Consider the following 22,068-nt stretch of genomic DNA (forward strand, 5'->3'; position numbering starts at 1 on the left):
GAAAAAGGGATGTTTTTTTTCCTATTCTAACTTAGGAGAAGGAGCTGACCCTCATGTAGTTGTGTCCTTGCCCTCCAGCACCCAAATCCCTGAAGGAATCGGGCGGAGCGGTTTGCGCCGTTGTCGTTGTGCCTGAGCCGCCGTCATCTCTCTCCCCATCTCAAATTTTCAGCCCTTCAACCCTAGCCGAGCTCAAGCCTCCATATGGACACTAGTGCATGGGCTGGGTGGGACAAAGGCAAAGGGCCAATAGAACATGCCAAATAACGAAGCCTAGGAACATTAAATTACTGTGTTTCTCAACAATCCTCATCAAATTTATTGTTAGAGTTATTCAGTTTGATATATAAGATTTGAGTAAAAAATACCTTTCAGGTTTGAAAAAAAAAACCTAGTTGCATATAAATTGGCTCACACAAGATGAGGAGGACTAAACCTTAATCCTCAATTGTGGTGTGAGAGCCTCCTCATATGCAACATCCTGTACAAGGCTACTTTTGTTTTAGCTCTCGGGTTGAACATTATGGCCATGTCTTTGTAACTTAATTCATAAGTGCCATTTAGAGCAATACCCAGCTTCTCTATAATTACAACAACACAATCACACCCACATAGATGAATTCTTCTAGATATCCTATAGGACGATATCTATTGTCATATGACACTAAAATTATTAAGAGACAATAACTCACCAACACAATAGCTCATACATATCTAAAGTATAGTCTTACTTCTTAGTTCCAAAAAAAATAGTTTGCACATATTTCTAGTGTAACCAGCTCATAACATGCTGATAGTACGATGATAAGTCACTCAATTATGTTGCTACTATCAGAGCTTAAATTCTAGTTCTAATAAAAAAAGATGTCTGATATATTGTTTTTAGTATGGTACTTAGAAAGTTGTAAAGTCACTTTCAATAATACCTTAGTGACCGGTTTTAGATATTTTTTCTCAACCTAAAAATAATGCAATAGGCTATGTTCCTCCATAGGTCGAGTTTTTTTTTTCTAGTGTAACCAGCTGGCGCTAGCAGATCGGAGAAGCACGTGTAGTAGCGTGAAGCCATTGCTAAGGCAGCACTGACACTTGCCGTGAATATCAAACTTAATCACACGTGTATCAAGCTACACTAGGGAGTACTAAAAGATGCATCTGATGTGAGCAGCAGCGCGCGTCCAAAGATTCTACTCGTCAAACACATACAGTAGTCTACTGGAATGGAATCCGCTGAGGCGACGGCGGCGGCTTTGCAGTCCAAGTTCCAACCCGGCACGACACGAGCGAGCCGGTCAAAGCCGCGGCGCCGGACCAAACCACACCAAAGGGAAATTGATACCGTATCACATCTGTCCAACTTTACTAAAATACTATAAACTGTTCCAATAATATATGAGACTTAACCTTATAAATTATAGACACATTATTAATGTTTTGATAAGATGTAAATCTTTATAATGATATAAAAATAAATTCTTATCGTCGTAGCACTCTACCTCTCTTATTTTACTAAAATACTATTAAACTGTCCCAATGAGATATAAAATTTGATGCCACACATCATAGACATATCAGTAATATTTTAATAAAATATAAATCTTTATAATAAGTACTAGAACAATTTTCCTAGAAAAAACAGCCACTCGGAGTGGCGTGCAGCCGGTGCGCGCTCCACCTAACAACGCTATAGAATAGAAATCCCCGAGAGCGCAGGGGCCAAACCGAAAAGGCCGCCACCCAACAGCGTCTCATGTGTCGCGTCGCGTCTGGTCGTCTCTCTCGGTCGCGTCGCGTCGCGTGTGAGCGTACACCACCACCGGCACCCCCCCCCCCACCACCCAAAAGCGGACGCGCCTTCACTCGCCCGCTTTTATGCCGAAAGCCCCCTCCCGAGGGCGGGAATTATTCGCACCCGTTTCCATTTCCACCCTCTCTCTCTCTCTCTCTCTCTCCCGCACGCGCCCACAGGGACGACGACGCCGACGGCGGCGACCGCTGCTTCCTCGCCGCGGCGCCGCGAACCCTAAACCCCCGCGCCGATCCATGGAGAACGCCGCAGGCGCCGAGCTTCTCTCGCCCGCGGAGGCCGATTGGCCGCCCGACCTCCGGCTACCCCCGCCGCCGCCAGCACCGGCGGTGGGGATGGACGATTCGCAGTTCCTGGGGTCGATCATCGGGGAGGTGCCACCGGCGCGGCAGGGTGCGGCGGAGGCGGCGCCGGTCGGGGCGAAGAGGAAGAGGGGGAGACCGCCGAAGAAGAGGGACGGGGCGGCGGTGGTCGCGGCCGCTGCGAAGCCCGCGAGGGCGAGGAAGGAGGACGAGGACGAGGTCGTGTGCTTCATCTGCTTCGACGGGGGCAACCTCGTCGTGTGCGATCGGAGGTGCGTGCCGTGCCGTGCCGTCTGCTCTGCGTGTTGCCTGCGAAACGCGTTGAGGATTTTTTGGGAGACCGAAACGACACGTGTTGCCTGTGAATTGCGTCGTGGATTTTTCGGAGACTGAAGCGGCTATTTCCGTTTGTCTGTTGCTGTAGGGGATGCCCCAAGGTCTACCATCCGGCGTGCATCAAGCGCGACGAGGCTTTCTTCCAGTCCCGGAGCAAGTGGAACTGCGGTGAGCTCATCCAATCTTCCTGATTCTTCTTCATGCAGCCTTAAAATATGCGACGGGATTGCCTTTTTTGTTGCTAGCTTAAGGAAATTGAGCATGACTTGTTCGTATGTCGATATCACAGGTTATATTCACTAACATAATTTTTTCTAGGGTGAAAATTGGATGGTGAATTGTAGGCTAGCTAAGAGCATAGATAGAATTGTGAATACTGCTACTTGAGAACTGATGCAGATAGCTGCTAGCTTTCCATGGGACACGTCACATGTGCTCCTACCTTCTCATAGAATGCTAGCAAAGTTAAGTTTCCCATATTGAATGGACAATAATCCTCCCTCGTGCAATCAGATTGCTCGTATCATGAGTTTGCATTCCCTCGCTTTAAGTGTAGCTCCCATTCATTACATTTCCTATATGGAAATGTGAATATTTAACTAGATTGGTGACAACTAAGGAGAGGGGTCCAAAGGGAAAGTAGAATATGTCATGTACGGCGGAGGACACTCATCTGTCATGTTATGTTCAATGAATAATCTTGATCACTGCACCCTTCGTGTGCTTCGTTGTATTCACAGGTGTAATTCATTCAATATGTTGGAGGGAGATTCTTGGAGTAGGCTTTAGTTTCTTCAGTATGGATGCTCATCTTTTTTACTTGTTACCTTCTATGCTTTCCAAATAATTCTTATGGAGAAATCGCTGAGATGTGTTTGTATCGCCATTTTGCACGGTTAATTTAACCCTCGGGCTTGTGGGTTTGTAATTTTTTTTTCCATCTGAGTGTAGAAATTGGTTAATTTTTGTTGCGGAACTGTATCATGTTGCTGTTTACCAGGGTTGTGATAATAACTGATACATAGTTCTGTAATGAAGCTCAACTAGTCTGGAAATTTTGGTAATAGAAGATGAAGGAATGTCTTCCTGGTCGCTAATCTAGTCTGTGGTGTGCATGCACAAGTAGAGAAGAGAGGGTTCGTGTGTTTTGTTTCCTTTCTTCCCTCCTTGGTTGAGAGGGGAGGGTGCGTGTGTTACTGTGTTTTGTATTTGCCTTAACGCTTTTCATCTACTTAATACAATGACACGCAGTTCTCCTGCATATTCGAGAGAAAAAAAGAAGATAAAGGAATATGTGCTTTCTGAACTGTTTAACTCTGGAAATCAATAGCTTGGCACTTTACGTAAACCCACTGAACTGCTCTATGTTTCTTGACATTTTGTATATCAGGTTGGCACATATGCAGCAGCTGTGAAAAGGCAGTGCACTACATGTGCTACACTTGTACGTACTCCCTCTGTAAACTGTGCATCAAGCAAGGTAAATTCTTCAGTGTAAGGGGGACCAAGGGCTTCTGCGACACATGTTTTGTGACTATACTTTTGATAGAATCCAAGGACCAAGGTGACATAAAGGTAAACCTGTCATTAATCTCAAAGAACCTCATTCATTTGACAAAACCACACAAGTATATTTCGTTTCAATTTGGTGTTGCATTTTGTGCATGCATTTTTTTAGCAAACTTAGTAATTCGTTTTATTTGAGAAACCAAATATGGCGCATATTATTGTGTAACTGCCTTACCCACAACACCCAGCTTAGCACCATAATCTCATATGGGGCCATAAACAGACCGTTTGTGCGAGAGCATATGTACCAGAGGTCCAGATTTAAATTTGTGGAACCTGCACTTTCACCCTGTGGAATAACACCATTTTTTTTTAATGTATGGTATGTCCTTTTAGGGGCTATTGCATCTTTGCACAAGTTTTGCTACCCATTCCTTTCATTTTATGTTCTAAAATATCAGCATTTCACAAGTTGTAACTGCGCACCTCACATTCTCTGTCAAGCATATTTTTCGATAAGGCTACTGGTCCAGTTTTGGTGATCATGGATGGCCATATTACTCCAAATGGCTGTAGAGAAGTATAATGACTTGAATATGCGCATGAGTAATGCTTATCTCATTTTCAATTTGCCCAACGTGTAATGTAATTATCCCCAGCTCTTGCCAGTATCTGACTGCTTCTAAAGGTAATTTTTTTATTCATGTCAGGAATTAGCACCGTCAAACCAAAATTTTGAGTGCCAGTGTTCAGTGATCCAATGCATAGCCAAAAGATTATTTCTTGTATTAGTGAAAAAAAGCAATCATGACCAAGATGCTATTTGGTGCACTTTCCTATGTGCTCAAGTGACTTTCTTTGTTATGTGTTGTGTCTATTGCAGGTTGATTTTGATGACATAAACAGTTGGGAATACCTGTTCAAGCTTTATTGGTTGGATCTGAAAGGGAAGCTTTCATTAACATTGGAAGAACTTACTAGTGCCAAGAACCGATGGAATGTTCCTAACACTTCTGCTAGGAAAGAAAAAGAGGAGTCATCCGATGACCTATATGACGTTAATAATGACGATGATGCTGGTTCTGACTGCTCCTTAGGAAGACAAAGGCGGACTAATTCTTCAAGGAAAAAGGGTCGAAAACGTCAAAAGGTAAATTCAGATTGTAGCATTGCTGCAAAAAAGATTGAGCCTGCAACTAGAGATTATGGGAGCCTACCCACGAAAGTACCATGTGAAGGGGTCTCCTTGCCAGTAAACACAAAATGGGCATCGCCAGAGCTATTGGAGTTTATAGGGCACATGAGAGATGGTGATCAATCTTATATTTCTCAATTTGATGTTCAGACTCTTCTGCTTGAATACATCAAGAAGAATAATCTTCGTGATCCTCAGAGGAAAAGCCAAATTGTTTGTGACGCGAGACTTCACCGCTTGTTCAGGAAAGCGCGTGTTGCCCACTTTGAGATGTTAAAGCTTTTGGAAATGCATTTTCTTACAAACGAGACTTCAAGAATAAATGATGATAGCCAAGGGGCCGTCAATTCTAGTTCAGCTCAAATAGATACCAATGGATACAATGACATGGCAGCAAAATTGTCTCCTGATAAGAGGAGGAGGATGCATCGAAAGATAGAAAGAGAACCACAGGTTAATCTTGAGGCTTATGCAGCAATTGATATGCATAATATAAATTTAATTTACATGCGCCGTAGCTTAATGGAGGATCTAATTGATGATGCCACATTCTCGGACAAAATTCATGGTGCTTTTGTGAGGATAAAAATTTCTGGTGTTGGTCAGAAACAGGATATGTATCGTTTGGTGAAAGTTATTGGTAAGATTTTTTACTTTTTTAAATTTTATTTTTAAATGCTTTTCTTTTAACCGTGAATTAATTCTTGTGCAGGAACACACAAGGTTCCAGAAAAATACAGTACTGGAAAGAAGATGACAAATTTGGCACTTGAGATATTAAATTTAAAAAAAGAGGAGATTATCACGATGGATACCATATCTAATCAGGATTTTACAGAGGTTAAATCTTTTGCTTAGTCTTCTGGTTCTCTTTTAGCTTTCATAGTTAGCATTTTCTTTAGTCTTGCAAATTGAACAAATATGTAGTACCATCCCCTACTTATGTTTTAGTTTGGATCGTTGAATATTTGGTGTTTACGATTGCATATGTTCATTTATTTATAATTACTCCCTTCGTTCGTAATTGTATGACGTTTTGGACATCTACACGGTCTCCAACATGCAACTTTGACTACTGTTTTTTATATGAAAACGGTGATAAAAAGTTATGAAATTGCTAATTATGAAAATAGTTTTCATGACAAATCCAATGATACTATGTACATATGACCAATCCAAATATTTCTTTTTAAATCAATGATCAAAGTAAGAGATGTTTTACTGCACGTTTTTTTTTCTCGAACACGCATGAGAGCTGCATGTCATTATATTAAGAAGAGGACCTTAAGACCAACAACACTGCATGTTTTCTTGGACGTCATATATTTGTGACGGAGGTAGTTATAGAATGGATTCGCTAAGAGGAGAATAATTCAATGACAAGATATTTAGACATATGGGAGTTTTCCTCCCTCAGCATTTGACAAACGGGTTATTATTATATGCACCTAGTTCTGAAATCCTCTCATGAATTTCCTTCTCACATTTTTCTTGGTCAATGGATTATAATTGAACTACCATTGGATTTTGTTCTCATTTCCTTTGATATCTACATTTACTTGTGTAGGAGGAATGCAAACGCTTAAGGCAGAGCATGAAGTATGGTCTAATTAGCCGACTAAAAGTGGTACTGCTACATGAGATTGAACACTTGTTGTCTAATTGATATCTGGCCCATCAAACATGTGTAAGTTTGATCCGTGCTTGTTTTGTTTTATTAACTCAGGGAGATATTCAAGAGAAAGCCAAGATTTTCCAATCTGTAAGAGTGAATGACGTAAGGACAACCCTGCTGAAGGAAAATTATATATACAATGATCTTGTTTTCTTCAAAAGATCTCAGATTTGACTTACTACTGTTTATAATCTTACAGTGGTTGGAAAATGAAAAGCAGAGGCTGGGGCATCTTCGTGACCGTGCAAGTGAAACAGGGCGCAGAAAGGAATATCCTCTTGACCTTATTATGACTTGCTAAGTTTGCATTACATAATGTTTCTGGTGGTTGTCTTTTTGCGGGCTGAATTGTCTTATCTGGCGATCAGATCTTTACAAATACTACAACAACAACAGCAGCAGCAACAACAAAGCCTTTGTCCCAAGCAAGTTGGGGTAGGCTAGAGATGAAACCCACAATATCGAACTAAAAAGATGATGATAAAACAATAATAAATAAAGGTATTAGTAATAGTAAAAAGTAAAAGTAATAACGGTACAAGATTGATGCATACATTTTACTGTATAGGTCTTTTCTTTAAATGTATAGATATTTTGTTGCTTCTTCCAAAATTGGCTATGTTTCATTTATAAATTCGTTGTGCAATTTAGGGCAGCTCTCCTTTAACTGTCGAATATTGGTCGTAGATCTGTTCATGAACTTTCATGATAATCTAAGACAGCTTTACTTTTCGTTATAGTACTTCAAATTCTACTACCTTCTGCTGGATTATTTTGTGATCCTTGACTGTATCGTACACTTCGAGAGTGTGTAGAAAAGCTGAAGCTTCTCAACAATTCTGAAGAAAGAACTCGCAGAATAAATGAAGTTCCAGAAGTGCATGTTGACTCACATATGGATCCTAATTACGAGTCTGATGAAGAAATGGATGACCAGAAAGCTGGTATATATCTTCCTGAAATGTTAATGCTTTTATGTTGAGTAATAAATGTTAGGATGTAACTAGGTGTCTCGCATCCAATTGATCTGGCACATGTGGCATAATTTCACGTGGTATGTTGCAGTAACTGTCGATAAAACCTGCAGTATAAGTTTTTGCATTGTATTTTTTTTGCAATGCCACCTTTTCAAAATATTACAGCAACTTTCCGGTATATATGACACAAGATTTGAATTGAACTGATGCAACAAGCATCTCATACATAAAAATAATCATATTTATTATTTTAGCATCGATCAAATTTGATGTTTGAGCATTGCTTGTTTATTATGTGCAGTTGGAAGGAATGTAAATTGGACAAGGTCAGATACATCCATATCACGTCGAAAATCAAAATATCCAAAGGCTATGCAAAATCATACACTAAAATTTTCTGATGCTAGTCGCCACCCAAAAAAACTGTCCATGGAAAGTACAGTACGGGGATCAGGAGCAGGAAGGGCATTTGAGAATTCCCATTCAACAAATGGTACTGATATTCCAAAATCCAGCACTAAAGTAAACAGCACAATGTATGAAGAAGCTGGATCACTTTCATCTTCTGGAGTAACAATGTCAAGTGATGCGGAGCCAGAGAAAGTCTGGCACTACAAGGATCCTTCTGGGAATGTTCAGGGTCCATTCACTCTTTTGCAGCTGTCCAAGTGGACAAGTTACTTCCCACGTGATCTGAGAGTATGGCTTACATTTGAGAGTGAAGAGAGATCATTGTTGTTGACTGAAGTGCTTTCAAAACAACAGAAAGATTTCACTCAGGCTGCATCAGTTACTACAAGTAGCAAAGCAACATCGGCTGGCACTGGACATAACAGAAACAGCCCAAGTGTGGATCAGACCAATGCTCTATCCCCTGTTGGTTATAGCATGGTTAATTCTTCTGGGATGACTGTTCAGTCTAATAAGTATTCCATTCCAGAAAAGGAAAGTGTAAACTCTCCGGATGATAGTTTGTCATTCTCAACTAGTTCGGTTCCACCAAAGGGTGCTCATACTTGGAGTAGCCAAGTGCAATACCAGACTAAGCATTCAGCTTTGATTCAATCTCATGGGAGTCCATGTGGACAGACAGGCTTGCATCATGATGGGGTACAGGGAGGATGCTCTGGTGAGTCGAACCATCGTCACAGCAGTGGTGCCCTGTGGAGTCCAACAACGGCGCAGATGAGTTGTAGTGGACAGGGTAATGTGGATTCTCATGACAATCAGCATGCTTCGTGGTCACAAAGTCAACATGATTCGAAAAAAAGTTCACAAGGAGGATCTGTAAAAGATCTGAATTCAAGGCTGGATGCATCGAAAAATCTACCTACTCAACGAATTAGGAGAGATGGCCCCAGTCCTGCGTTTGCTTGGAGTCCATCTGAGTCCAGGACCGCTTCAAGTCAGCATGAAGGCTCTTGCTTAAGTTCAACAACTAATCCAAGCTTACTCGATGAACTTCATTCTTCTATGGCTTCTGGAAAGCCTAAGAGCTGTGTTCCAGCAACTCCTGTTGAAGACAGAGGTTCAAGTTCACCATCCGACATGCTCAGCCACTCGGAAAGAGTTCCAAACTGCAGTCCACAGTCTGCCCCTTCGGCATCTGCTTCCGATGTGTTCAAGGTGGAGGAGATCATGAATCAGCAAAGAACACTTGAAGCAGATACATCGAATGCTTCAGTTAATCAGTCTCCTCAATCTAAGATCTTCCCTGTATCTTCTCCTGATAACCAAGATATTGACCGTGAGTTTCCTAGTCCAACTCCAAGATCTGAGAATAAGGAGCCTGCGGTTGACAACTCACGGTTAACACCAGCATCACCTTCACCTGTTTCTGATACATGCAAAATGGAGGACATCGTGAATCAGCAAAAATTACTTGAGGCGGATGCATCAAATTCTTCAGCTATTCATTCTCCTCAATCTAAGGTTTCCCCTGTAGGTTCTCCTAATAACGAAGATCTTGAACATGAATATCCCAGTTCATCCCCATGGTCTGAGAACGAGGAGCCTGCTGTGGACAATTCACTGTTAACATCAGCAGCTCCCGAAAATCTAACAATTACTTCTGCATTTGCTTCTGATACATGCAAGATGGGGGAGATTGTGTATCAGCAAAAAGATCTTGAAGCGGATGCATCAGATGCTTCACTTAATCAGCCTCCTCAGTCTAGCATTTTTCCTGTATCTTCTCCTGATAACCAAGATACCGAGTGTGAATATCCTAGTCCAACTCCACAATCTGAAAATAAGGAGCCTCTTGTGGACAACTCAGGGTTAAAATCAGCAGCACCTGAAAATTTAGCTGCTACTTCTGCATCTGCTTCTGATACATGCAAGATGGAGATCTTGAATAAGAAAAGAACGCTTGAAACAGATGCATCAGATGGTTTTATTATCCAGTCTCCTAAATCTAAGGTGTTCCTTGTATCTTCTCCTGATGACCTAGATATTGAACATGAATTTCCTAGTCCAACTCCTAGATCTGAGAATAAGGAGCCTGCTGTGGACAACTCACGGTTAACATCAGCAGTGCCTGAAAATGTAGCTAACGTACCTGGCAACTCACCAGACGCTTCTGTATCGCTAAAATCTGGTCCTGCAACTGGGGAATTAAGTGCCACGGAATCAGATTTTAGAGGTGAAGAAGAAATTATTCAAAAAGAACTATACAGTGAGTCTACTGTTGTTACAAGAGAGAACATGGTAATTAATGGCTCATGTGTTGCTGAGTCGATAGATGTGTCTGATGTCTTGGAATCTTTAATAGAACAAAGGTGTGGAACTTCGTACATGCATGGAACAACAGCAGTGGAGGATCTCCTTGCCGCTTCAGTGGAGGAAGAACCACAATGCTCTAGCCCTATCGCATTATCCCCTTGGGGTGAACCTAGTTACTACCAAGGCGATGCTGTTGATTCTGCACTCTGGGGTGTCCAAGATGATTCGATCAGTGATATGTGGTCATTGCTTTCTCCATCTCCCACGCCCCAACCTTCATCTGGTTAGGCAATATGCCGATGTGTAGAATGTTTTCATTTATTCTATATTGTTGAATCATCTGTTTTCTCTTCACCAGGTATTGGAGCCGAGAGGAGTGACACTCGTGATATCAACGAGGTAGCTGTGGCCCATAGAAATAGTGAAACTTTTCAAAGAGGACAAACACCAGGGGAGGAAAATGCGAACCAGGCAATCTCAGGTGTTGCCACAGATCAGGTACTGCCTGAGCAGGTAATGGTGTTACAGTATCTGAATGGCATTCGCTACCTATATGATCTTCTGTATGACATTGTGTTTTTCCCTACTTTAGGTCACATCAAAACCAAATGATGTGTCAATATCATCAGTAAACGAGAGTACAGGAGTTTTAGGTTGGCAGCCTTCAGCAGATCAGAGCTTATATGCGGGTACTGAATGGAGCACTGGCCAAAATTTTTACTTGTCTAGTTGTGAAAAAGCAGCGTCCTCTAGTAAAAGCTCTTGGGAAGCATCAAGGAAGCAGGAATGCACCAATTCCAGTATTTATAGTGCTAATCGGGGCAGCCACCGCAGTCATCACCGTGACAGGTACTCTCAAATAAGTGAATCTTGGCTTCTTAGTTCAAATTACTCTAGGAGTAGGTCTGATAGATTTGGCACTGGTGGGTCATCAAGATCGACTTCGAAGGGGCAAACTAGGGGCGTATGTAAATTTCATGAGAGTGGGCACTGTAGGAAGGGTGCATCTTGTAGTTACCTACATCCTTAATCTCTGCAGTAGAAAAGAGGATTTGAAATTCTTTCTCATATCTTACCACTTTGTATAGGCTAATTACAATGTAATCAACAGAGCGTAAATGACCATCTCTGCTCCACTACTGTAGCAAGGAGTATATGTTTAGATTTAGCATAGAGGTATGAGTTTATGACCGAATGCCCTGCCCAAGAAGTAGATTCAGCTTTTGGGTATGGTCTGTATCATTCTGTTTGGTTCGATGGAACTGCATCTGTACCACAACGATTTCTTCATGCCTTGATACGCCTGTTGTATTGGAGACATTAGTATCTGACTGATTGGTTTAGTTTCTGATATTTCTGATTGACAAAATGATGGAGAACACGTTCACTATTCTGTTTTCTTTTCAGCATTATTTGGTGTTCTTGCAATTTTTCTGGAAAAAATTGGGATGTAACATGGAAAGTGTGTGATATTTAGTGTGCATCTGTACACCAAATTTGGTTATAGATGATTTGTTGAAGGTGTTTGTATGTACAAGTTAGGCAGGTAGATGATGATGATAATTGTGTTCAGAGACTAATGTGGAATAGTTGCATAATACGTCCCCTGATGCATGCGAATATAGCATTCGTCTCCGCAGCTCGTCTCTCGTCAGTCTTATGTTACTTAGCTTTCGCTTACTTCAGCACCAGATGCACTTGGAAATTTGCCCTTCGGCAACTTTTTCTCGAACCTTATCTTGAGAAGGAAAACAGCCTGTGCTTCTGATAGTTACGATGTACAACCCACCAGGTTTTACTTTTTCAATCCTGTGCATTCAACCATTAGAACGAAAGAGGGAGCTTTGACCCATGGACACGTATGTGATGCTCAAATGCACGATACGATTTGGTCCATTTAGGAAACTAGGAACGCAAGAAACGCGGCAGAAAATGACGATTTTGTCGATACGGTCAGAAATACGTCGCTGGTTACGGTTAGCTTCCTTTAGTTTGTCGTCTCAACTCTCAATAACAGTTACATATTTAGTAAATTCAGAAGTTCTTTACCGTAGGATATGCACAATCTTCTCTCAAACCTGCTACTATGCAACTGGTACATCTGTTATTTGCTGACTGCCGGTAGGGGGATGAAAACAGGATAGTATGTATTTAATTCAAGATGTTCCAGGATCTGTTGGGCAGCTGACAGGTAGGACGAATGGCCATCAACAAGCTCGGTAACATCAACCTGTAAATTGTGCAGAAGTCATGCGAAACAGTAATTGACGGAACTCAAGCAGAAACACACGAATGTTCATCAGCAAGCTTACATTTTCGACACCAGGAACATCAACGGCCTGGATGCCAGCCAATCCTTGGGTTAGCAGGCTGCGCCAGAGAATTATTAGTTACTGAGAAAGTTGTGACAATCTGTCCTGGCCATGGCCGTCCAACCCCATAATGTGGGCTTTGAAAGAATGATGTATGAAGAAAACTCCAATTTGTTTACCTTGCACGAAAGGTAACACCCAGAATCCAGTCATCTCTGGAGTACACATTCACAAATCTTCCAGCAACCATCTGCAGCAAAGTAAGGTCATGTAAAGTGATGCAAACACTCTGTTTAGGGAGATATTTGCGATTGTAAGTTACTAAATCTCCGTGCCCACAACAGAGAAAAAGGAATGTTATCACCATACCTTCCTGGCAGGCTCCCACAGCTCACCCTTCACTGAAACTGGTGCGCCTAGGAGTACAACCCTCTCAACTAGTCCCTCTGATTCATTCAATCAAACAAGTGAGCAAAGTCCTAATGAACTCTATACATGGAGACAATAATAGAACAGATACCATTATCACTTGATAAAGCTAGCTCCTGTAAACACTTGAAGATAACACGTGCCCCCAGCGAAAACCCAACAAGAGTCACGGGCCTGAAAGAATTTTGGCATCAGGGGACACATTAACTTTGAGGAGAAACCAACTGCACTGGATAAAACAAACTGCAGATTGACCTACCTGTTCCCTTGCAGACCCTTTAGAAGCACTTCAGCAAGCATTTTTCCTGCCTTATCTGATCTGAGAGGATACAATTGATTAGTTAACTAAATAAATTGCTATCATGTTTAAAAAGGGCTTCAATCTATGTACATTTCATGGTACATACAATACAGCTATTCTAAAGTATTAAAACTGGGGAATCAGAACACCAATACTGCAAAAATCAGCAGTTGTCACACAACACATTGTAGCTATCAGAGGTGGCAAACACCTGTCAATGGCAATGGACCATTTACTATCAATAAAATCTGTAGCTGCAAGCAATGTAGCAGGCCAAGCAAATGCTGCAAGAAGGCCACTTAGGACAGTTCTCATTGCACCTTGCTTCATCAATTCCATTGCAAGTCCTGTATCAATAGTGACAATGTAAATTATAAGCTATTCATTAAAAGAGTAACCATAATACAGAATCACAAACATTACTTGATGTCAGCCAATCCTGTATTGCTGTACTCACTGCAATTATATGCTTAGACTCCCATTGAAGGATGTACCTACCAAACATTAGACGACTGTAAGAATGCTCTGATCATTTAGCATAGATGTAAAAGCACATGGATAAAGTATAGCGATTATGATTCATGAAACGAATATAAAAAAAAGCATCCCATACTTCTCTAGGTTATCCTTCCATCCTTCCCAAGGTCTGCGGAAGTCGTCCTTGTCAAAAGCAAATCCAGAAACCAAGATACCAACCGCAAGGCGCTGAAAGAGTGAACATTTACAGAGACCAAATCAGCTTGATTACAAAATGGGTGACTGGCATTCTAGTGATTTGAAATTAATGTGAAAGCCAGAGAGAGAAAAAAAAACTCACACCCTGATTGTGGTTGTCACCAATAGGTTTGAACTCAAATTCTTTCACACTTCCAATTCGCCTCGCCATTTTGCTCCCCGTCAAGCCAGCCCCAGCGGCTATTTGTCAAAGATCATTCCAAGGAATATGAACAGCTAAGTATAATATTTCCACACTGCTTTTTATCTCTCTTTTTTTTGGGATAATACATTGCAACAGGAATTTATCTAGGAATAATTTTAATTGTAAAATAGTATAATATTTCCACAGTACTTTTTACCTCTCTTTTTTTGGGGATAATACATTGCAACAGGAAATTCATTTAGGAATCATTTTAATTGTAAAATGTGCCCAGTGCTCATACAGAGGCGCGCATGTTCGTTATTTGTGTAGCTTCACTAAGCAATACAGTAATTACCATGAACAACAGAAAAGTGGTCACTGTTAACTTAAAACAAATCTTGATTGCTAGCCTGCACAACAACAACATCCGAAGAGTTTCTAAAAAACATTTACACCAACCTCCAAATGAGGCAGCAACTGCCACAGAGCCAGCAACAGATCCTGCTGCAGCAGCCATAGCAGCAAATCCACTAGCTCCTATAAAAGGGACAAGTGTGCCGAGTGTTGGAGCTAGAGCACCAAATCCTGCAGCAATAGCTGGTGCAGCTAAACCTGTCAAGTACAAGAGAATATCAGCCACCTGGGGCAGTGTGTGCGAGTGAACTGTCAAGATGTTTAGTATTTTAATAGATATATTTTCTGGAATTTATTTCTACCCCCTGTAATAGCCAGCAACGCTCCACCAGTCAAGGCAGCTGCTCCAATAATTCCCCCACGCTTCCATTTTTCCCATTTGCTTTTCGGTGATGCATTTTCTCGTTTTTGTTCTTGCTCTTTGGCTGCAGCCATGGCAGAGCATGCGACCATTACCTCCATAGCTTCCTACAATGCCAGGATGAATGATTACGAATTCATTGGAGCAACGTGAAAATACATGCATATGAATGTGTTTCTCTCTAGGATGATGTCAGACCCTATTTTCGTGAGATTCTACACTAAGTGATTATTACTTTGCTGCATTGAGAAGGAATAGCTTGTACAAACCATTTTGATCCACTTCACATCAAGCCATGTAGCTAGCAAACGGAGAGCAACACGATGCCGAGCATCATAGCCCTTCCTGAAGTGAGAAGATTTCCTGTCCTCTTCCTCTTGCAATACAGGTTTATCAGCCACACAGGCAGAGAGAAGCATGTAGAGCAATGCCATCTTCCGGTGATTGTCAGCAGGAACGTCATCTAAGGACAACTTGTCAACTCCAAGCAAGTTCTCAGAAGAGCCTGCTTCTGAGGATTCAGCCGTTTCGGAGCTACAAGTTGTGGGATCTTGACTGTCCTCTTCATTTGTCTCATCTGATACTGTGTCATTACCCAGACTCATTACCATCACATCAACTGATTTTGCCAAGGCAAGTTCCTGTTGTGATCTGTCCGAAGAACTTTCACCATCTTCTTCAAAGATTATCCTCAGAAACTGCAAAATGAGAACTGAAATGAGAGACTATGAAATGCAGAACCGAAAGATTTAAAGAGGCACTGCTTGCTTAAGCACGCATAGAAGTTAAGCATCATTTATTCATTTTACAGGAGTCATCAGCTGAACAGCAGACATATTTCTTAAGAAATCGATTTGTTCAGCCCTAGTAAAAGTGAAACCGCTTTTCCCAAATTCAACGCCGAAACCCCCAATTGAGCCATGCAACAGTGACCCAAACCCACTGCCAACTACTAATCGGGTGAGCACACGATCGAATGCAAAGGGAAGGGCCATACCGCTCCGATGTGATGCTTGGCCTCAGGCGACGCCGAAGTCTCCTCCAGCCCAGCCCACGCCCTGGGGTCGATCTCCAGGAACCTAGCAGACACGCGATCCCACCCAAAGTAAAACGGTAGCCGTCATCCCAAGCCGGGCTGACCAAGCGAGAGCGAACGGAGCGCACCTGAAGACGGGGCGGAGGAGGCCGCGGGAGTCGTGCGTCCAGAGGTCGGCGTCGGAGGCGGCGTCCCCGACGCTGCTGCCGTTGGAGGAGCTGCCGCTGGCGCTACTGGCGCGCTCCTCGTCGTCGCCGGGGGAGCCGCCGAGTGGGGCGGACTGGTGGATCTGCGCTTGGCGGAGCGCGAGCGCCAGCAGCGCCCCCGCCGCGTAGCGCTGCGTCGGCGTGGTCGCCATCGGCACCAAGCTTCGGGGCGATACGCACGGCGCGAGTCTTCAATTGGACGGCGCGGTCGCTTGCATTTTTATATGTTGTTCGGTTGACTACTTCTGCCTGCACTGCACCAAGGGCGCGCCGGCAGTTGGACTTTTCCCCAGACCATGGCAAGTCGTCGGCGACGACCTGGATTGGAACGAGGAGGCTTTTACCACAGCACAGAGGCTGCTGCTGGTCGATCTGATTCACGCAGCTTCAGCTTCTGCTACTTTCAAAAAAAAAAAAAAAAGCTTCAGCTTCTGCTAACGGCGAGTCGGCGATCATATTAGTGTAAACCAAGATTAGCGACTCAACTGGGCTGTAGAGCTTTTCTCGTTCTACAATGTTTCATTCATGACAAGTTTTTTCTAAGAGTATACAGAGATGCATACTATACACGACATGTAGATATACACATAAAAGTGAATAAGAGACTTAAGAACACACAATACCATTGAATACACACATATTTATACTTACCAATCAAGCCTCTTACAGTGTTAACAGTTAGTAGAATACAGTTTCACTAAAGCAGTTCAAATTCAAAGCGTAACATACTCTTAATAAAATACTAGAAAACATCCTCCCTAACCTATCCTGGGTTTAACTAGATAAAGATAAGCAGGTGCGTCCAGCAAAACTCAAAATGAGAAGGCAGAGCGAGCAAGGCCCGATTGAACGAGCCGCAACCGCAACACGTCTGCTGTGGCCTGACCGAGACGGGCTTGCTGGTCGATCCGCAAGCAACAGGGCCCAACTCATCCTACTAATGCTTTGAGGGATCGACGACGCTCACTGTTTATTTGCACTACACTGCTCTGCTCTCACTGTCTATCTTGCCCTCCCGTGTCTATCTATGCACGTCAAGTCAAGTGTCGACCTTGGACAGAAGGCGCTGGCAGCCGTGTTGTGTTCGAGATGGACCCCGGCCGGGCTGCTGCCTTGTGCCACGCATAAATAATTGCATATTCCTGTGTTGCATCATCTGGTTACTGTTCGTTGCTTCACCAGCATGCATGTTGTACGCTTGGTTTCCTCTCATAGCCTGATACATTACACGTGTCTTCTTAGTAATCTCAGAACAATTAAGATTGAACGCCTAATCATACACCGTTGCTATCTTCCATTGTCATTTCATCTACAGTAGTTTTCATTAGCCGTGCCCTCCAAAAAAATAGTTCCCTAAACACCGGTTGATCGGCCAATTTCCCTAAAGAAAAAGAAACGAAACACCACGAGATAATTAAAAAAGGTTGTAGCTAGCTAGGTACATGCACTAGGCAAGGCAGTTGCACTAAGCAACTATCGCCGCTGATTTGGTATCGATAACACAAAAGGAGCGTAAAGCCGATTCCCATAGCAAACAATTGCATATATATATATAGCGAGAGAGATTTGGTGTTGACAATATATACTAGTAGCTCCTACAAAATGCATGTAGTAGAGGGTTAGTGACATCACATCACCATTAGTGAAGCATTTAGGTAAGTACTTAAGTCTTGTGTACCCGGCTGGCCCCTTCAATCAGAGCGAGGAGAAGGGTCCCTGCTAATACGCGCTCGCGTTAGCAGGTAACTTGTGCCTCTTTCGACAGTCCTCTTCTTTTCTTTTTTAGAATTTTTTCGCTCCATGCCTTTCTATTTTTGATAAGCGTGGCTCAAAAAGTTATTAAGAAAAAAAATGGTTTAAAAGTTTTGAGAAAAAGTTAACCTGAAAAAATTTGACTTAAAATTTTTGAGAAAAATTAATGAGAAAAAGTTTGGTAGATAAGTCGTATGCTTGGAACAGGATTTTCGGAGGAGAAGCCAATTCAGTCTTCCATCCATTCATCCATCAGATTCTGATGGTAGTTGAGGTGAATCTAGCCTCTAGCCGGCATCACTGAGTTTTCTATTTGTCATGATGTCATATATATTCTTCTTCTTCTAGCCCTCCCTGCGGTCCTCGCAGACCGGCATATACTCATTACTCAAATGACACAAACATTCAGGTCGAGGGCCCCGGAATATATAGATTTGAGATATTCCAAGGTCACGAGATGATTCGGCGCAGAGACGAATATAATTATTAAGCGGCGCTACGAAACAAGCATTCCCATTCCAAATGAACGAACGATAGACTAATCAAACGAGGGGAGGGGGCTGAGCCATGGAGGAAAGCTTGAACAACAGGAGCAGGCATTGGAGTCCACTCGAAAGAATAGAGTGGTAGTACTGTTCCGTCGCTGCCGAAAGAGATGGGACGGCGATTCCCGGTGGTTTGCCTGTGCAATCACGACCGGGACGCCCCACCGGAGCCGAGGCGTATGGTGCTGTGGACGCTTTCCTGCCTCCGGCCGTCGGCGTCGGGGGTCAGGCTGCCCATGATTTGTCAGCCGTGGACGTGTGTGCGTATCGCAGGGGATCCCAGCACACCGGGCAGTTTCATTCTGATGGCCGTGTCTGAAATTTCTTTTTCGTTATTTGATCGTCTCTTTTGTCCACGGAACCGGTGATGCTAATATTCAGTCATTGGGCCTGCATGATAAAATAGTTAGGTAGAACGTTGCCATTGATAGGATAATACAAGCTGCTACTTCCAATATGTGAGCGATGAAGCGACAATGTACACCCTCTCAGCCTCTGAAGAGATATGTACAAAATCTGCACATTCATGTGCTCGTTGCTGAAGCCTCAAGGCACAACACGAGACTGATATACACGCAACACAAAACGAATATGGAAGAAGCATCTTCTCCTGTATGTACGACTACTGTATACACACTTGAGTAGAGAATTGGATCTCTTAGTTGCTGCTGCCCTTTTCTTTGGCTAATGACCTAATTAAACTGTCATCTACTAATCACCCAAAGATAATTGCACACAAATCCCAATCCTGTAGCTTTCCTCCACTCAAGTCCTTGTCCAAACCAACCTTACCTTATGCCTGGTTCTTCTGGTAGGCTTCAGCACTCGTGCTTGTTCCTCACCAACCCATTAGAGGGCGCAATCGCATCCTACGGTCTCGCTACCTGCCACGTAAGATCTAAGCATCTCAGGCCAATGCTATCGCCATTCATAGCTTCCCGCCAACTTCTGATCTTTTTTGCGACGGTAGAGATCTATGCTTGCCCGTTCCGCTCCAGGGTCCGTACCACGTCGGCCATCGACGGCCGGAGGCTCGGATTATCCCCGACGCAAGCCGCCGCCAGCGCCACCATGACCGCCGCCTCATCAGTGTTGTAATGGCACCCCAGCCTTTGGTCAACAAGCTCATGAACGTTGTCGCATGAACCAACTGCCTTCATCTTCGGCGCCACGGCCGCCGTCAGGAGCCGGCCGTCGCAGAAGGCCTGCACGCCGGTGAGCAGCTCCAGCAGCAGCACGCCGAAGCTGTACACGTCGCTCTTCTTGGTGACGACGCCGGAGCGGAGGTAGTGCGGGTCGACGTAACCGGGGGACCCCAGCACGGCGCGCGCCGAGGGCCGCGGGCGAGGGCGGACTGCAGCCGAGAACCCCGCGCGCGCCGACCCGAAGTCGCAGAGCCTGGCGCACATGGCCGCGTCGAGCAGCACGTTCGACGCCTTCACGTCGCCGTGCACCACCTGGGGCTCGCACCGGTCGTGGAGGTACTCGAGAGCGCGGGCCACCTGCAGCGCCACCGACAATCGGCGAGCCCACGGCATCGCCCCGGCGCCCTTGCCGCCGCCGTGGAGCTGGTCGTGCAGGTTCCCGTTCGGCGCGAACTCCAGCACGAGAACGCCTTCGTCTGTGTCGACAACTAAAGATTGTGAGGTCCAAATTAAAGAACTTGTCATGAAGAAGTTCTTGGCGCGCGAGTGGCGAGGTAGCTAGGCGCACGTACCTCGCTGGTCGCAGAAGGCGAGGAGGCGGACGATGTGTGGGTGGCGGACGCGGAGGAGGGCGTCGAGCTCCTGGCGGAAGGCGCGGTGTAGGCGTTCGCTGCTGCGGTGGACCTTGACGGCGGCGAGGGAGCCGGCGAAGCGGGCGAGGTAGACGGTGCTGAAGCCGCCCTCACCAACAACGGCCGACGTGAAGCCTCCCGTCAAGACCTCCACCTGCGCCCACGACAGCTGCCTCGCGATCGCGGTGGAGGCCGTGTTCTTGACGCCGGACTGATCGTCAGTGTCCCCGAAGGCTTCTCGGCCGCCGACGGTCGCGGCGGTGCTGCCCCGGCACCCGCAGCAGAGGAGCCCGCGCCGCTTGTGCGGTAGCATCTTTGCCTTCGGAATTTCGATCGATGATCGTACCAGTTGGACTTTGGAAGAGGAGACGCGTGCAGCTTTTGGGGTCGCGTGTGGTGCAGGTCCGTGTATTTATAGGTGATTCGCTTCGGCGGCCTCAGGTCAGGAGCTACCTTCCAACGCGACGTGAAGCGGTGAAATGGAAGAGAACTCATTAGCGGCCTGTGTAAAAAGGCGATTTTTAGCCTTTTCTTTGGATACTAAAAACAGTTTAAATCTTTGGCACGTTCTAATCGCCCCAAGGCATGACGCATTACGTGACCGGATCGCTGTTAACTAGTAATCCAGCTGACTCTGAGCATACAGGCTCCCCTCGTGCTATCTAACACTTGCCAACCGCTTACATGACCTGCACTGTAGACTTTTGTCGATGCCAAAATGATAGATAAAATAGAAGAAACTACAACTTTTTTGTAGTTTTTTTCCTCGCAAGAAATGATCATACTGCCTAACACCCGAGACCTGAAATTGAACGTACTTGATTTACAGCCTGAAACTTACAAGAGCAGTCGTCTTCAGTAGAACAGACTAGATGATCATACTACCTAACGCTACCGTTTGGGTTCAGTCCCACGGGCCGCGACTGCACGTCTCCCAGCTCCTGACCGAGGAAGCTTCGCTGATCGATCCTATGGTGTCGGAGCAAGCAAGCGCCCAGGTGTCGGCTTGGTTTGGTGTAGCGTCAGGGTAGCCGCGCGATACGACATGACGGCGGTCAAGGAAGGCACAAGCTGTGGGGCTCATTGTGGCCTTGTTGCTGAACCAAGGGAGAATCGGAGATGAGACTCATCAGAGTCTTTTTTTTTTCAAAGAATAAGTCAATTTTACTTCCTCAAACAATCAGTTTGTTCGGATAATTCTCTGAAACATTAAACTGTCTATTTTACTCCTCTAAACTATCAATATTATCTATTTTACGTTCAGAGTGTTTTTCTCGGTAGTTTTGATGACGTAGTGGTGGTTTCACCACGTGATAGTCCTAATGAGCATGCTGATATCAGCGTTGCGCAGTAATTCGATTCTTCTTTAGAAAAATAATTCATGAAAATAGATTATTCCAAAAAATAGGTTTTATATTTAGAAAAAAATCCAAAAATATAAAATGATTTAGATAAAGTTTTTAATATGTTTTTAGCTCTATTTTTATTTCTGTAAATATTATTTAATGTTTTTCTAGTGTAAACATTATTCCAAAAAAGTTAGAATAAAGG

The 22,068-nt window shown here is 43.9% G+C and overlaps 3 protein-coding genes across 6 annotated transcripts; 1 reads left to right on the top strand and 2 right to left on the bottom strand.

The window, feature by feature from the left end:
* The first annotated feature begins 1,893 nt into the window (after positions 1–1,893).
* On the top strand, positions 1,894–11,915 carry LOC133911385 (zinc finger CCCH domain-containing protein 19-like). Of its 4 annotated transcripts, none has more exons than XR_009908648.1 (12): positions 1,894–2,381; positions 2,534–2,613; positions 3,836–4,020; positions 4,838–5,789; positions 5,862–5,989; positions 6,717–6,776; positions 6,876–6,926; positions 7,024–7,094; positions 7,623–7,768; positions 8,103–10,767; positions 10,884–11,023; positions 11,118–11,256. XR_009908648.1 is itself a non-coding variant. In XM_062353608.1 (12 exons), exons 1-12 carry the CDS (start codon positions 2,044–2,046, stop codon positions 11,553–11,555), a joined length of 5,310 nt encoding a protein of 1,769 aa, XP_062209592.1. In that variant the 5' UTR covers positions 1,895–2,043; the 3' UTR covers positions 11,556–11,915. The 4 variants fall into 4 exon arrangements, 3 of the variants coding, with proteins under 3 accessions (XP_062209594.1, XP_062209592.1, XP_062209593.1); XM_062353608.1 differs by having other exon boundaries at positions 1,895–2,381; positions 8,103–10,808; positions 10,884–11,038; positions 11,118–11,915; XM_062353609.1 differs by having other exon boundaries at positions 1,895–2,381; positions 8,103–10,808; positions 11,118–11,915.
* A 535-nt stretch (positions 11,916–12,450) lies between these two features.
* LOC133911386 (uncharacterized) lies at positions 12,451–16,818 on the bottom strand. The gene is made up of 15 exons (XM_062353611.1): positions 16,366–16,818; positions 16,199–16,280; positions 15,471–15,899; positions 15,143–15,308; positions 14,886–15,038; positions 14,385–14,482; positions 14,181–14,272; positions 13,991–14,061; positions 13,779–13,914; positions 13,526–13,585; positions 13,358–13,440; positions 13,207–13,283; positions 13,017–13,087; positions 12,838–12,895; positions 12,451–12,755 (listed from the first exon to the last, which is right to left on the bottom strand). The coding sequence occupies exons 1-15, from the start codon at positions 16,593–16,595 to the stop codon at positions 12,630–12,632; spliced, it is 1,932 nt and encodes a 643-aa protein (XP_062209595.1). The 5' UTR covers positions 16,596–16,818; the 3' UTR covers positions 12,451–12,629.
* A 2,428-nt stretch (positions 16,819–19,246) lies between these two features.
* On the bottom strand, positions 19,247–20,884 carry LOC133911387 (salt tolerance receptor-like cytoplasmic kinase 1). The gene is made up of 2 exons (XM_062353612.1): positions 20,458–20,884; positions 19,247–20,361 (listed from the first exon to the last, which is right to left on the bottom strand). Exons 1-2 carry the CDS (start codon positions 20,828–20,830, stop codon positions 19,715–19,717), a joined length of 1,020 nt encoding a protein of 339 aa, XP_062209596.1. The 5' UTR covers positions 20,831–20,884; the 3' UTR covers positions 19,247–19,714.
* Between the last annotated feature and the right edge of the window lie 1,184 nt (positions 20,885–22,068).

This window comes from Phragmites australis, chromosome 3, assembly GCF_958298935.1.
Source record: "Phragmites australis chromosome 3, lpPhrAust1.1, whole genome shotgun sequence".
In the NCBI taxonomy this organism is placed as follows: domain Eukaryota; kingdom Viridiplantae; phylum Streptophyta; class Magnoliopsida; order Poales; family Poaceae; genus Phragmites; species Phragmites australis.

What these genes read in the sequence shown, in the direction of transcription:
- LOC133911385 (XM_062353608.1), top strand. Translation starts at nt 2,044, where the DNA reads ATGGAGAACGCCGCAGGCGCCGAGCTTCTCTCGCCCGCGGAGGCCGAT. An exon ending in CCGGAGCAAGTGGAACTGCG is followed by an intron (nt 2,614 to 3,835) that starts GTGAGCTCATCC and finishes TTTGTATATCAG; the next exon opens with GTTGGCACATATGCAGCAGC. An exon ending in TAATTAGCCGACTAAAAGTG is followed by an intron (nt 6,777 to 6,875) that starts GTACTGCTACAT and finishes TTATTAACTCAG; the next exon opens with GGAGATATTCAAGAGAAAGC.
- LOC133911386 (XM_062353611.1), bottom strand. Translation starts at nt 16,595, where the DNA reads ATGGCGACCACGCCGACGCAGCGCTACGCGGCGGGGGCGCTGCTGGCG. An exon ending in TGTGGGAGCCTGCCAGGAAG is followed by an intron (nt 13,088 to 13,206) that starts GTATGGTGATAA and finishes ACTTTGCTGCAG; the next exon opens with ATGGTTGCTGGAAGATTTGT. An exon ending in GGTGTTACCTTTCGTGCAAG is followed by an intron (nt 12,896 to 13,016) that starts GTAAACAAATTG and finishes TCTCTGGCGCAG; the next exon opens with CCTGCTAACCCAAGGATTGG.
- LOC133911387 (XM_062353612.1), bottom strand. Translation starts at nt 20,830, where the DNA reads ATGCTACCGCACAAGCGGCGCGGGCTCCTCTGCTGCGGGTGCCGGGGC. An exon ending in CGCCTTCTGCGACCAGCGAG is followed by an intron (nt 20,362 to 20,457) that starts GTACGTGCGCCT and finishes TTGTCGACACAG; the next exon opens with ACGAAGGCGTTCTCGTGCTG.